Consider the following 15,816-nt stretch of genomic DNA (forward strand, 5'->3'; position numbering starts at 1 on the left):
CAAAATTTCAATGTAAAAGTATAAACAAAGTTAGAACAATATGAGGATTTAAATAAATAGGTCCTCACTACTGTAAGTGAAGGAAATCAACAAAAATAGGAGACGATCCATCAGTGAGGATAATTAAAGTGGGCTAATAGACGTTTTACAACAAATTGAACGTTGTAGTGTTATTAATAACACATATTGTTCATTCTTTTTGAAGTGGAAAACATTTGAACTGTTTAATAGCATCATGTGTCAGTCCCCGCCCAATAATTCATGATGAACTAGTCCAATAAGTTCATCACTGAGTCATGATGGAACCAACAGAATCTATTTCTTTCGGAGAAAGTGAAGCAGTTCATATTCTGATGGTGGTTTCATTTCTCTCTAAAACCTTTTTTGCGATGTTTGGGGGATTAGTTGAATGAACCGTTTGTTTTCCATAGCTACGAGTGAAGGGCTCAGACGATGTCGCCTGGAGTAACGGCTCTTATTCAGGCGGATAAGCTGAAGCCTGACTACAAATGATGTGGCTTCCTGCAGGGGGGGAAACACCATGGCAAAACAAGTGTTTTTTTTTTGTTATTTTTCAAACCAAATATGAGTCTCAGGCTTGCAGCTTTTTTTTTTGGGGGGGGGGGGGGGGGGGGATCAAAGGAGCTCAAAGACAAAACAACACAGTAGACATGTGTAGCAATTGATCGATTTGTTTATTTCAAAATAAATCATCTATATTCATGTTCGAGTTTTATATTAATCAATCTCTGATTATTGCTAATGTTGTTAAAAAAAACAAAAACAAATCAATATGCATACAATCTTCTTTTGCCATTTCCTCTGAAGCGTGTGTTTGTGTGTTCCTGTACTTATATCTTTGTGAGGACCATTTAAGGCATAGACCCTTCAGAGTGAGGACATTTCTGGAAAGTGAGGACATTTTGACCGGCCCAAGGGAAGTTTGAGGGTTAAGACTTAGTTTTGGGATTAGGGTTAGAATTAGGTTTAGGGTTCGGCATTTAGTTTGGATTGTAAAGGTTAGGTTAAGGGGTAGGGGAAAGCACTATGCCAATGAGTGTCCTCACTAAGATAGAAGTGTGTGTGTGTGTTTGTGTGTGTGTGTGTATACTTGAGTCACTGCAGTTGTAGGTGGGGGAGTCACATGTTTTATCTTGAGTCCATAGATGTCACTTTCTGATAAGAGAAACTGTGCAGACATACCGCCCTACACGCACGACCACACAGAACTCTTTACTACACATACACACAAACCATAACAGCACACTGAATATGAATCTGGTATTATTTCACGTCAAATGTCAAATGTCTGACTGTGAAGTAATAAACAAAAATATCACCCAGCGGAAAAAAAGATTTATGGTTCGTACACATGCACACACATGCACACTCACTCACACACACACGCACACACACACACATGCACACACACACGCATAAACATTCCCGCCTGTGATTTGGGTCATACTTTTGAAGCCATTGTGAAAGTGATGTGGTTAAGTGTGAAGGAAGTAAATGAGATCGAAACTCTGGACCACAGAAGTAAGCATAACACAACCTGTGTCCCTCCTAATGCTGCATCATTCTTTAGGACTTCGACACATTGACAGACTCCACAACCAGCTGTTTGCATTGTGTGTCTCCCTGGGTTCCTAATTAGGAAACAGACGTATTGTGGAGGTCTTGGAATGGCTTTTTTTTTTGTGATAGTCACATCCAGTGGATCTCAGGCATGAGAACCGGAGAGGTACTGCCTCCTGAACCTGCACTCACACACACCACCTCGTAGTTTTCCTTCCCATTTGAGAGGCCACTAGTTTCAGGTGAAGAGGAACAGGTACGGGAACCTCGCGAGTTACGAGATGAGTGTGACTTCTTCCAGTCAACTTCCTACAGTGAGGTCGAGATCAGCCATCATGGCCAGATGTTTCTGGTGACACAGGCTTGCTCCCTGATAATCGGTTAACAGCCACAGGTTCCTACACATTTAGCTTGTGAGAAGTTAATGCACAGCCATGTCTCATGTCTGTGTGTTCATGTTGTGAGTAGTTTAAATGAGAACTAGGTTTTCAAATAGGGCAAGATTTAGCGCTAAGTCCAGTTAATAGATACAAAGATATGTTTCAGTATTAAAAATGAATTATTATCTCTTAAATATTCCGGTGAGCTGTAACCCAAAGTTCTAGAAAATCCTTTGCTTCACTTTTATTTGTCTACAGAGAGAAACAGTATTCATGAGTTCTTTGCAACTTTTTTAAAATATAGATTTAATAGCTGTCTGCACTGATACCTAAATTCACAGATTTAATTTCCTTTGTTAACAACTATCAGACAAATGTGTAAACAAACCCTCGCTTGACATGAAAGCTTGAAAATATAATTGCAATGTACGTAAAACTGGTAAATGGGCTTCGGTCTTTATCCACCACAATCAAAACAGTCCTGTTTCAATCAATCAGATTCAGTAGAAATTGATTTTCATAAATAAACCTCCTGCTCCACATGTGGCAGCCAAGAGGGAAATCATTCGCAACATGAGCTTCCTCTACTACACAACCAGACAAGCCTTTCTTTCACGTTACAGTCCAAGCATTTTTGTGTTTTCCACTGAAACACAGAACTGAGGTCTGTGCACTGTAATCTGCGTCTGGGATGGATCACTGTCAGCCGCCACCTCGGAAAACACATTGAGTACTCATTCATACTCTGGGTTTACCACCTCGACGCACCAGTTTTCGTCTCAGGGGGCCACTCTTCCTGTGCACCTGTACGAGCACTTCCTGTCTGAGTCGACCTCTGCCCCACCCCTCCATCCCCCCTCAAACCGCATCCTTCAAGCTGTCACAATAATACTTTTAGTGGAGAGAAACAAAAAAACAAGACATTACCAAAACTGCAACAACAAGGTGTGCAAAAGAAAGCAACAGGGTCTTCCCCGTGCACTTCTGCCATTTACAGTAAGACTGCAGACACAAGAAGTGAGACACGACCAGTGGTTTACCGTCACCTCCATGCCCTACACTGTGTGTGTGTGTGTGTCTGTGTGTGTGTGTGTATGTGTGTGTATCAGTCCTGAATGTGCTGTAGAGGTCTTTGCGAAGGATAGTCGATTGTTAGGGATGTGGCGTGTTCCTGGACGTGATCGTAGCCTCGCAGGAAGTGGCCGTTGTTCTGCTGGTAATAGTAAACCAGTTTTCTGGCAAACACTGGTTCCACCTGAAATGAAAGTACCCATCAGTGAAATATGTCTGTGTTTGCTGAATCACATCGTGTTATTGTGCCCTTATTTAGGCAGAGAGCAGTAAAGAAGGAGTAAATCTAATTTGATCAGTTTTTCAGTTTAATTATTTTTTATTACAAACTTATAATACACAGATTCTGTACGTATTTCACATTCTGTCCGTTTTAAGACTGAACTTTATTTTGGTTTCAGTAAATATGAATTTATCTCTAATCCTTCAGTTTTATTCAAAACAATTAATCAATAAATGAATTAGAGTTCTTGCTGGTGAAGCAGTTTTTGTGCAGCTTGGGTCACAGTTTTCTGTCCAAAACGAGAAAAGAGAAACTTTGCCATGCCTCAAGCCGACTTGGGGCTGAGGTTTAATGCGTTCATCATAAAACATCTAGATACCCGAGCCGGGGTAACAGAACCAAACCTGCATTGCATATCTTTTCTACTATTTTGTCCGAAATGGGCCAATTCCAGCCCATTGGAACCAGACAGACTTGAGTCAGGCGTCAACACTCTGCTGTGGTTTTGCTGTATTTGTGCCCTTCTATACTTAGTGTAGATCTTGACGTTTTTATAAGAAAAATTACATATTTCTGTGGTATGATAATTATTTTCATACCATCAAAACTCAGTCTTAACCCCTTCATCCAAATATTTAGTTATTGCATTTTATGTTAGATGGTATAGCTGAACACTAACACTGGCCAAAATGTATATTTGTTTTGAGATAACCATGTTTTGTGTTTCTTTGTAAAAAAATAAACATAATATATGTATATGTATATATATATAAGAATATCTCAGTTACTTATGTTTTGTAGCGTATTAGTACCTGTGCTCTGATCATCTTTCTTTGCCGATGTGGGTCAGGATACTCGTCCCCAAAACATAGCACAACCTGGTGTCTCGGAAGATGTCGGCCATTAAGGGCAAAATCTTGAAGCTCTGTGAGAAGAGGAGGAAGAACAGAGAGGGTACATAAAAATAAACCCCCACAATGTGCGAGCCCATTTAAAAGATACAGTAAATAAACCCAGATTGACATTTTCTTGAATAACAGGTTTACTGAAAACCACTGGTGTTGATGATGGAAATGTTGGCGTGAACCGGCACAGAAAACACCTCCTAGTCGTGCTGTGTGGTGGCCCACAGGAGGTGGGTGGGGACTCCACACTCTAAACTCCTTGCTAAGAATGTGACAAGCTTCTCGGTGCAACCTCAGGAAGGGACTTACCCCGCTGAAGTAACTGCAGCATCTCCATCAATGACATTGACATCATCATAGAACCATTATCGACATCCAGCATCATACTGTAAATCACCAAAGCACCATGGTTGCTCTAGTTATTCTACAGCACAGGATAATAACTATGTGTGGGTGGAGATTTACTCTCTCAAATGGACACAAAGCAGAGATCTATGAATATTGAATATAGTTTTATAAAATATAATGTTTTTGCTGTAGTCCTAATGTTAAAATGCATCCTCCTATACTGTCATTGATGGACCAGACACTGTGAATGCTACTTATATTATAGTTCAATACAATAATAACATCAAGTCACAATAAGGTTGTGGCCAGTGCAGTACAATAACTGCATTTACTCTCAGAGTAAAGTTGTAGTTTATGCTTCTGCTTTTTCACACTATGGGGAGAGAAGTTTTAATTTTTACTCAACTACGTTTATCATACAGACAAACTAGTTACTTTGCAGATTCATGTTTTATTATCACTTTATAAAACATTATGTAAACCTATAGATTACACTGCCAAACTCTTTAAATTCAGCAGTACACCCTGGCTCTAACCAGTTAACTACTTACAATTAAACCGGTTAGTTTAGCATTCATAAGCAGTATGTAACCATTTTATAAATGCTTTATAACACACTACAATGTAGTTAATGCCGATATAAGTTCCTTCACCCAAAAGTGGAGGCTTATGAGAGTCGATATTGTAAAACATATTGTGAGTTATTTAAAATTTGTCTTTACAGGACTTAATAAGTTATATTAGCTGTGAGAAATTAATGATAGGTAATGTTGATAATGCTTTTGGATATTTTTCTCAGAAAGTAACGTGATAACAGACTCACACTTGTAAAGGAGCATTACTCTATGATGACGTCAATGAGAGTTAGAAGATGCTTTATAGACTGCGAAGCCGCAAAGCAAATTTGTCATTTTGGGCGGTAGGAATAAAAACTGACTTGACTCAAGCAACATATTTCAATACTTCCTTTTTTGTATTGCTACTGTCCATCTGTCCGAAGGTGCAGGTGTGAACATATAACTACAAGTCACATATTTCTACTCACCAATAAGGAATTGCTGGGTGTCAAACAGCTTGCACGGCTGCTCCTTCTCCAGCTTGTTGGGTTTATCCAGATATGGAGCCAGGGGTCCCTCCCAATACACCCGTCCCTGACACAGGCGCTTTGCGTACAGCCCATCGGGCATCATCCACAGCAGCACCCCCCTCTCCAGTACGTTAGGAAGCATCTCAGCACCCTGCCTCTGGGACTCGGGGTATGGGAACGGGAAAAGGATGATTTCGGCCCCGCTGTGAAGTTTGTCCTCAGGGCATGGAGAAGAGGGGGAGGAAGAGGATGACGAGGAGGAGGAGGAAGAGGAGGAGGAAGAAGAGGTGATCCGACAACCGTCCAGGCTGGTGGTGGTCACTTCCTTCACCAGAGACTCTCTGTAGAACAGGGACACATGCAGGCTGAAATCTGGAAGAAAGAGACACGATTTTTAGGAGATATGTCTTTGAAGGGAAACATTGTCAGCATCATAATTAGAGCTCCACTTCGTCTTTCTTTGGAGAATTTTACTCACTTCTCTTTTATTATTCAAATTTTTTAAACCTCCTTTTTCAATCTATCATGCCAAGGGCCAAAAAAACCCGAAACAACTGACTGTCATGACATGTTTTCAATAGTTTATAATAATACAACTTTATTTCTATGTTACTTAACAAGGTTACAAAACAAGAAAAGTACGTGTATCTATTCATATGTGTATTAGTGTATGGACATGTTACCTGTTATGGCATTGTTGTGCTCCATTGTATACACGGGGGGTTGCGACTCTGCAAAGTGCGTGTGGAAGGAGAGCTGAAAACCTGTGCAGAATGAATTAAATAAATACTGGTCATAATTAGAGTACTGAAAGTCCTTCAGGCCACTTTGGTGCAGGATTGAGGAAGTTTTATTTTGCTTTACTGTAGCCTTAAAAAAAGAGTAAGTCTTGAGGATGCATAGGGCAAAATCTACTGGAGCCCTGCTGTGTATTTGACAGGCACAGCAGCCACATGCTTCACACATGTCACAGTCGCATGCAACACAAACCGGACAGCTAACATGAATTAATATGGCTCCATGTTGTTTCCGCACACATCAATGATCACCAGTAGCTGCTCGAGCAACCACCGCCTGTGTCTCAGTTCAGTTTCATCCTGCTACATCTCCAGCTTGTATACATGTATACGTATATTAGCAAATACATTTATTTGCCCATTTAATATTAATTCAATTTATTTAAACAGTTTTTGTTTGCTAGACATAGTCATTAAAGGTCTGTAGCATTTATGACTGTGCTCTCTAAAGACAGGGCAGGAAAATATACTACACTAAATCTTACACAGTACAAAGCACAGGATAAAGTGTTTTCTTGTTTAAATAATCACTTATATGTGTGATGTGCGATGCTAATGGTGAAGTTCAAGTGACTATATTTTTTATCTTAAAAGAAGGAGTTATGTGCAGCTGCAGATTCATATTGTTCAACAATATACTAGTTGCTTTTGATGCATAAAAAGTGAGTGATAAAAGAGACTTGGACCTTGTCAGTGGGGATTTTCCCGTAAACTGCGTGTGAAGCATAGTGATAAGTGGCGACTTTTTAAATGACCAAGTGACATTTAAGATCAATGATGCCAAAGTATTCCCTACCACGGCCTCGGTTCATATAGAAGGTTAAACCATAACACAATGAAGAGAAAGAACATGATTATAACTTGTCTTTATATTTAGTATCAGTAAGATGTAAACTCAATTCCATCTGAGGCCTGTTGGAGACTGATGCTTTCATTTGGATATTCATAAAAACTGAAAAAAGCTCATCTTATATATATCAAAATAATGTTGCCCTTATTTGACCATATTTGAAATTTGAGTCGTCATTCTTGAGTGTGACTAGCTCTGCAGACGAGTCCAGGGTCATCTTACCATTTTCTGCATGTGACCCGGGCCAACCGCGGCTGACAGGTGACGGGTAGTGGCCGTACTGCAGCTCTGCATGTGGCCCGTGGTGATGTGGAGGAGCGAGGGCTTGTTGTTCGGCTGGCGAGTAATCCCTCCACTCCCTCCTCTCCTGAGAAACCATGTAGCCAGGCACCTGAACCATGCAGCAGAGGATCGGTCACGCCGGAGAATCAAAGTTTCATCAAACCAAAACGCGTTGTTTCTCAATTCATGAGTTAGACCCGATTTACAGTCACTGCTGACCTGGTTATGCAGGGAGCCATACTGAGGAATATAGCTAAGGGAATTCACATGTGATGTCGTCTCCTCCATACTGTTCATCTTCATTCCTGTACATGTAAGAAACCAAAAGTAAACTAGTCAACAACATTGGCCACGCTATGCTATTTAGACGGCACTTTGAAAGTACTCACATCTTTAAGAGTATAATGAAGTTGTATTCTACAGATTAAATGTAAAATAATGTGAGATGCAATATTGCATGCACCTTACTAGCCTGCTTCATTTTGGCAAGTTCAAACTGTGCACGTGTGAGGCTTTGCTTGTATAGGTTTAGTGACATGGGGATTTGCAGCAGTGTTATGTACACCCTCGTCTTCATAACCGAAGCCCTCTAAAAAAAGCACTCTGGCCTTTTTGGTACATGCTTCGGCTTCCTTTGTGCTTCCTGCCTCAATAGAATCAAGTGCGGTGGTGCATATATGAAAAAAAGCGTGCCAGCACTCTATAAACAATGTAAGTTGCTTGGTGAAATGCAGCGGTACTATAGTTTGAAGACTCGTCTTGGTAGTGCCACTGTACATGTGGGTGTCTACTGCCTCTCGCATGGTAAATAACTGAGTACAAACCTTTTTTGGCTTCCTCTGGGATGATTCTGTAGACTTTGTAGGGCTCTGAGATGTCCAGTTGGCTTCTTGCTACCAACTCATCGAAGTCGTTGCTTTTGTTGAGCGCACAGCGTAGCCTAGTTTTCCACGTGGGGGGATCTGGCTTGTCCACACCCTCCTTAAATTTTCCTTTGAACAGTGCCCATGCCTGAAACAAACGTGGTATATATGTATTTAAACTTTTAAACTTTACATTTTTAAAGAGTTTAAGCTTTGAGGAACGGACTAACGCATAGACACTTTAGGTTAAAGCCTTTTCAACCCTACATCACACATCTGCATATTACAGAACAATATGCCTCATAATCAGCTTTTTAAGATAAATACATTTCATTGAGAAAAACAATGTGCGGTAGAGTGTTCACAAAGCGTGGGACAGCTGGGATGGCCTGACCTTGAAGAGCGCAGCATCCTCCTCTCTGTTATAATCTTGCTTCCCTGCATGTTTCCACGGAATCCGAAAGATTGTCTTTTCGTCGTTTTCCCAAACCAATCCGATATAACTCCTGCTGTCGATCTGGTCGATCAGCCACTGTCTCAGTTTGCCGTTGCCACAGCTGACAGTCAGGCCGTTGTCCTCATCCAGGTTCATCTCTGCAAAATATTATAGTAAAGTAAAAAAACTGCACAGTACAGTGATCCAGTTCTGGTTTGGTTATATGTCTTATTTATTTTATTTTTTGTATTTATTTAAAGTACTTGTATCCCTTATCCTGAGAAAAGATAAATTATATATTTAATCAGCCGACACCGGGCTCAGTTTAAAACATGTATCATTAATTGCAGTTTAAGTAATGAATACATCGCCTGAGTTACGTAGCTTGAATCAACACTCTACAAAACTAGCACCATCACTTTTAATAGATTTTAACAAGTTTCTAGAGATGTTTGACACCTTTGGTCATATTCAAATAAAGGAAGGGGGTCGAGGTTAAAGCGGGCAAAAATAAATTTGACCTTTTTAAGATATATGCATTAATAACGACATAAGCCAAGTATCCACGACCGAATTATAAGAATGAACAACTAAAATACATGCAGGCATAGAAAGTATTGAGACATTTTATAATCAAGTTTCTTAAACTTAATACAATCCATAAGGCAGGACATGAATTCAACTTAAAACAATTTAATCTCATTCTTTCAAGTTGCATGATTAACAGAAATGACAACATTAAAGATAAAAGTAGTTAATTTTATCTTAAAATTGTACTTTTTAATTTTGATACTAATCTGAATGATTGTGATCGGGTATTTTCTCCTGACAGACACCCTTTGGGTTAACAGATTAAAACTTTGCATTAATGGTCCTGCTGAGAAGTTTCCTCTTACCTTTGATCGTGTGAGCTCCCCTGCTGAAATCTGTTTAGAAGTTCTCTGTGTCGTATTTTTAAACGTTATCACATCTTGATTTGTGGCAGGGAGGAGCCTCTCCGGCTCTGAGGTTTAAGAGGAGATGCGCAGGAGGCAGTCGTTCATTTCTGTGAAACTCAGCGCCCACGTACCGCTGCAGTGGGGAACCCCTCTATAGTCACACCCTGAGCACATGGAACAATTACCTGCATGTATCACCGTCAGAAAAATATCCTCCCACATGTTTTGTATTTTTCTAAAAGTCTGTGAATTCAACCTAGTTTCCACTGCTGAATGGAAATAATAAAGTATTTCACTTAACGTTGGGGGAAGATCTGATTTTAAGGGTTTGATGACTGATGAGGAACTGATTCCAAGAGAGATGGCTAATTATTGAGTTTAGAACATACTGTACATTATTTTGTTGGTATTACTGCCCTCAAGTGGCTGTCTATGCACAAACCCAGTGATCCATAATGTTCATAAGCCATTGTATGTAATATCTAACGATGGTGAGATTAAATTTTATTGCTTTATAGTTTCTAAAGACAGTTTAACAGAAGGAGTGAGAAAAGAACATGGTCTCTGTGTTTTTGATGCTACCATGCATGACCTCTCTTGCACATCAGACAAACAGGAAGAGAACCAGGAAACAGAGACGTAAACATAGCACAGAAGGTGTCTTATCACCTTTCATACGACAGCCCACTGCCTGAGAAACTCACACAACACGTTCCCTTTACTCGCTTTTATATCACTGTTCACAAAACACAGTTAATGACATTTATAAATTAGAAAAAAACGCAACAAAAGCTTAAACTAATGCAAGAAATAAATTGTTTTATATATGCTCTGGTTAATATATGTCCAGATATGGTTTCAGTGTTTATGTCCATTTAGAGGATTGTTCCAGCAGCATTAAACATCCTGACAGTGGTCCAATCCGTAAGCGTGTTCGACTTCCAGACGAGTCCAGATACTGAAGCATCACACACTGGTGTAACCGTCCAGACTCGGCTACTAAAGAGCTCATGAACATTTCTGGTCAGGTACCTCCAGGTGGGGGAGACACCTTTTGGTTCAACTCTTCGCCATTGACTTTGGACACTCTGGCAAGCAGGTCCCGTATGTCGGCCTCATCACTGAAGGGGTTGTCCTTATATTCGTCCCGTAGCCACTCTCTGAACTGCAGGAAAAGAAAAAGACAAACAGTTGAGATATTCTCTTCTACTCTGTTTTCCTGTAATCGAATCTTGGCACTGACCTCATCAGCCTGAGTCGCTTCAAACTGCTGGAGCTGCCGCTGAAATCCCAGGTTGGGGCCGGCACATGGTCGGACCACCTTCACGGCAGCCAGCGCCTCCTGCCAGCCCAGGCCTGTCACTGTCATGATGTAAGCTATCACCAGGGTCACACTGCGGGACACACCTGCCAAACTTTACAGTGACGGATGAAAAGTGAAATGCAGGAAAGGAAAGGTGCTTTTCCAACAAAGATTTTAGGCATGACTGCAGAGTGTTTTTCATTTAAACAGACAATATCAATTTTCGGCCACTGGGGGTCTCTCAATAATTTCAAGTAAAGTCAGTAAAGCAGCTTGGGAACAGGGAAGTTGCTCTCTTCAATACAATTGCTCAATGCCATTCAGCCGTAAATTATGTTCGAGATGGGTAAATGTTTTTAAGTTTTACAGCAAATAAACAATCCTGATCCATGTCGAAAAACATTCGGCTGGAAAAACAGCCGACAGGCTAACAGAGTGTTTGCTCTGTTTTTCTGTGAAGAGACTCAATACTGTTTTTTGGGAAGTTCAAGAATAGGCCTTCGCTTATCGTTTAATCTCTTCTGTGCAGCCGTTCCACATGGGTTCACTTGTATACTTGGTTGATCTCAGTTGTTTTCAGCTCTAGATAAACACTGTACATACCTAAATATTCAACATGACTATGATTAAACCAATAGATAGATAGAGGAAAACTGGAGGAAGTCTCAGCTCTGTTCCATAAGCCTGTGTGAGTGAGACGACATTCTAACTTCCAGGTAAAGACACAACAGGCGACCTTGCTCTCACCAGTGAACGAGGCAGCCCTCTCCTTTGAGGCGAGACTCGTGCATGAACATTATACTTTGTTTAAAGTGCTGAGTACTGTGGAGCATAAGAAAACACTTGTTAAAGTCATTCATTAAAACATTAAACCATTTGCAGAGCAGGAACTATAAGAAAACCTTGTGTTAAGAACTGAAACTGTTATCAGAGTTGGGTTAGTTATTTCAAGTATATTTCAATTTGTTGTGGTATTGTGTTAAATTCCGAATTCCAAATTGCCTAAGCAACAGATCAATTTAAAAAGTATAGATTTAGCACCGGTATTGGGAAAAATAAAAAAAAATAATGGTGTGTGTGCTTTTGCACCTGACTTGTCAGACTATCATTTCTCATCCTGGGTGGATCAGGATGAGGGTTTGCTGTGTTCAAGTTTCAGAGAGGTGTCATATTTCACAGAGCATAAACACCACCAGCTCTGAACGTATGTATGAGGCAACCGGGGCTTTGTGTGAGTGTGTCTGAGTAAACAGGCTTGTGTTTTAATATGTAAGAGAGTGACTGTGTGAAGGGGGTCATGTCAATAAATAGAGACACAGCACAAACCATTGTGCTAAAACGACGGAACTATGTTGTTTAACTTCCTGCTAAAATGTGAATTTGTGTGTGTGTGTGTGTGTCTGTGTTACGCAGTGTGGTACATGTGTCTAACCAGGCAGGCAATGACCCTTTATTCATCACCCCCCCCCCCCTTTTCATGTTAAACACCAGGGGAGGAGTGTGTCACATCACAAAAAACCACAGAGCTGTATCCAGTGGTGTTGCTGTGGTCTACTCAGAGAATAATTTCACATTAAAATGTTGAGCCTGTGAAAGCATATCATTTACACGTTGGCTTGAAGAAAGTGAACCTCAGACGCCCACGCAGTGCAGCCTCGAATGAATGCTGCTCTCTCTCTCGCTCTCTCTCTGCGTTGCATTGTTCTATGGCTGTAGCTGATTTGCTGCACATTTTGGTACTTACAGGTTTTGTGTGGGCAGGTCAGCTGCTGAAATGCAGAGATAGGTCATCTCCTAAGGGACACAGTATATTAGAGACCTGTTTGCAGCCACTTGCATGGAACAAATCAAATCAATAAAAAAAAAAGAAGCAGGAAACAAATGGTTTCATAACAATGCTCTGAAGGTTTCAGGCAATTTTGACGTGACCTGAAGACACGTTTCCACATATCCTCATATTTTTTACCACAAAACCAAGAACAGGAGCTGTGGTGAAACTTCACATCAAAATCATAACCTAGAACAAAACATAATAATGAAGAGAGACCGAACGGTCCAACCTGGCTGAGGAAAGAAACGCCTACTCTCCAACCCACACACAACTCAGCTCACTGTCCAAACCAACTGGTGTTGACTGGCATCTTTCATGATAGTCCCGAGGATCTCACAAGGAAGGAACGCCCCTGCCTATTGTTTGCTCACTCGGGACTGACACACTGTTTGCTCTCGAAGCAGCAATATCTGTGAGCATCAACGAAGCCTCCACCGGAACAACCTGACGGACCGGTTTATGGAACTGTGTCTGTGCTTAAATCATGTGCATGGGACTATTACACAGAGGAGGGTCTCTGCCAATCATATCAAATATTGGCCAAATTAGTTCACTGCAAAAAAAAAAAAAAAATGTATGAGAAACTGAAGGGGAGGGAGCAGAGAGGAGAGGGAGAGCTTCTCACCTGGAGGATTGGAGCTGCACTGTCATGGATGGACAGGATGTGTGTGATGTTGTTCCTGGCTAAGTGTTCTCGGTCTCTTGCATCTGCAACGCCACAAACCAAGAGCATGAGAACATGCGACCGTAAAATAAAGATGCAAACCAAAATGGCTTGAAATGCACAAACACACACCTTTGAAATTGCCCAAGTATAAGTCCGACAGCACCTGTAAGGACAGAGAAAGCACACACACACACACACACACACACACACACACACACACACACACACACACACACACACACACACACACACACACACACACACACACACACACACACACACACACACACACACACACACACACACACCAACTTCAGTGATACAATTTCAAACATGTGGACTGAGAAGTCATCCTGAAAATAAGTGACAAGAAACCACAGCGTCAACTAAGACCTTGAAATTATGACTGTAAAAAAAACACACAAATAAAACTATATTTAATCATGCTAAATATTTAGCAAGAAAGTTGAGGGTTTAATCTTTTTAATCAAACCAATGACAAGACATCTTTTTTTTAACAAAGCTCTAAAAGACTAACGAGGAGGATGACTGTCCTCTCCTAATTTACGCACAAGGAACATGGGAGCACTCGCGCGTAAATTCCAGCGCGTGCAACAGATGGATCTCATACCTTGTTGATTCCATTACCCATCCTGACCGACCCAGTGTGGAGAGACCCCCCGCTGACCCTCCTCGTCCTTTGAAACCTGCTTCAATCCGACAGCTTGTCGGTTTCCCAGACCCGCTGCTGCTGGGGCGCAAAAAGCTGCAGCTCCTCGTCCGAACCGAGCAGAGCACTGCTGCATATGCAGGCTCCCCGTGGTGGATGCTGGGAGTTGTAGTTCTCTGGTATAAGGAGTGTAGCGCGGCTTTTAATAGTGTGGATACAGTGGATTACGGCACAGGTGTGATCAAAACCCCAACCTTGAATTTGTGGTGAGATATGATACTGGAATATTAATACACTGCCCCATGGCCCAGTGACACCGAATACTAAACCCTAAACTGCGACTGGCTACATAGCAGGGCAAAAATAGACAAGCCCCTGTGGGAAAGCCTGGTATAAGACAGTATGTGCACACGTGTCAGGGAGTTAGTTCAGCTCTAAGTCCACGAATAAAAAAGCAAATAGAATAAATCAACGACAAAACATAGAAGAAAAGTAGAAATGAAATCACCACAGGATTAAAAATGTGAAAACAACTGTTCCAGTGTTTCCAAAAACAAGATAGTGTGTAATCTCAGTTAAGGCCTGTATGATCACGTTGTTTGAGTCAGTTAATTGAAAGTTAAATTTATACATAAAAGAGCATAAAAAGTTTTGGGGCATTAGTGTCACAAACATGTGGCTGGCACTAACATCGTTATACTCCACCTGAGGCTTTTTGTGTGCGCAACACGTACCACAGTGGGTTACTAATAAGTGCATTCATCTGTACACACAGAAGTTGTGTTGTTCTTGTGCATCACACAAATCATTCCTAATGATGTGCAGTAAATGTGCAGTATAAAGTTACTGAAGAACACCAGGCCTATATGAAGTGAGCCTGGCTGGCTTTCTTGTTTCAGATAGAAATTGATGCAACATATTGAGATCTTGTCTCACAAATAAGTATTTAAAACAACAACTTGTTTGTGCAGCAAGTAGGAGTGAGTAATGGCAGCTGCTCAACAATGGTGGCGGTGGGTGGTAGTGAGTCCTATACCAACCTTGTAATTGTCATAACCCTGGACAAAATAAAGTGGGACTTCAGCCCAGGTTTGAGTTGTTTTCACATGAAAAGGTTGTTTAAGGGTTTGGTTACTCTTTGAGATGAATACTTTCTCAGAGGCAGAGGAACTGATCCAGTGGCAGTGACGGGATGAGGAGGAGAGGCTAAACTTGCCATTGGCCCAGGGTCTAATCCTTCCCTGCAGCGAAGATGACTAACCGTTCCACCCTCAGAGCATCAATTTACTTTACACCATTATGAAAAAAAGGGTTTTCTCTGCACCACCCTTGCTTGGGGGGGCTGTCAAACCCCAACTCACTGCACCAACAGACAGAAGCATGGAGAGGGCAACCTCCATTGAGACGCTCAAAGCTCAGGGAGACAAATGGACACTGGTGCCACCGGAAAAAAAAACACCTGGACTGTGATTCTCACCTGAGGAGTTTTAAACATCTACAGGAGAAGAGGGCGGCATAATGAAGGGAAATCTTCGGTATGGTTCTGTGCATGTAAAGTAAATAAACAGTGAGGAAGACTGGACC

General features: G+C 41.2%; 2 protein-coding genes across 2 annotated transcripts; both read right to left on the bottom strand.

The window, feature by feature from the left end:
- Positions 1-676: 676 nt before the first annotated feature.
- Positions 677-9,880, bottom strand: irf4a (interferon regulatory factor 4a). The gene is made up of 9 exons (XM_053437129.1): positions 9,720-9,880; positions 8,782-8,981; positions 8,349-8,535; positions 7,744-7,829; positions 7,465-7,633; positions 6,279-6,359; positions 5,554-5,967; positions 4,068-4,180; positions 677-3,216 (listed from the first exon to the last, which is right to left on the bottom strand). Exons 2-9 carry the CDS (start codon positions 8,977-8,979, stop codon positions 3,067-3,069), a joined length of 1,398 nt encoding a protein of 465 aa, XP_053293104.1. The 5' UTR covers positions 8,980-8,981; positions 9,720-9,880; the 3' UTR covers positions 677-3,066.
- Positions 9,881-10,473: 593 nt separating this feature from the next.
- dusp22b (dual specificity phosphatase 22b) lies at positions 10,474-14,392 on the bottom strand. Its single transcript, XM_053437133.1, has 7 exons — positions 14,194-14,392; positions 13,692-13,725; positions 13,521-13,603; positions 12,809-12,858; positions 11,812-11,886; positions 11,005-11,176; positions 10,474-10,926 (listed from the first exon to the last, which is right to left on the bottom strand). Exons 1-7 carry the CDS (start codon positions 14,212-14,214, stop codon positions 10,786-10,788), a joined length of 576 nt encoding a protein of 191 aa, XP_053293108.1. The 5' UTR covers positions 14,215-14,392; the 3' UTR covers positions 10,474-10,785.
- Between the last annotated feature and the right edge of the window lie 1,424 nt (positions 14,393-15,816).

The sequence above is a fragment of the Pleuronectes platessa genome, chromosome 13, assembly GCF_947347685.1.
Source record: "Pleuronectes platessa chromosome 13, fPlePla1.1, whole genome shotgun sequence".
NCBI classification, from domain to species: domain Eukaryota; kingdom Metazoa; phylum Chordata; class Actinopteri; order Pleuronectiformes; family Pleuronectidae; genus Pleuronectes; species Pleuronectes platessa.

Coding starts and splice junctions, on each gene's coding strand:
- irf4a (XM_053437129.1), bottom strand. CDS start 8,979: ATGAACCTGGATGAGGACAACGGCCTGACTGTCAGCTGTGGCAACGGC. Junction 7,830..8,348: donor CCCAGAGGAAGCCAAAAAAG/GTTTGTACTCAG, acceptor TTACATGTACAG/GAATGAAGATGAACAGTATG. Junction 5,968..6,278: donor GCACAACAATGCCATAACAG/GTAACATGTCCA, acceptor TCTTTCTTCCAG/ATTTCAGCCTGCATGTGTCC.
- dusp22b (XM_053437133.1), bottom strand. CDS start 14,214: ATGGGTAATGGAATCAACAAG. Junction 13,604..13,691: donor ATACTTGGGCAATTTCAAAG/GTGTGTGTTTGT, acceptor GTGGCGTTGCAG/ATGCAAGAGACCGAGAACAC. Junction 11,887..12,808: donor GACCTGCCCACACAAAACCT/GTAAGTACCAAA, acceptor TATGCTCCACAG/TACTCAGCACTTTAAACAAA.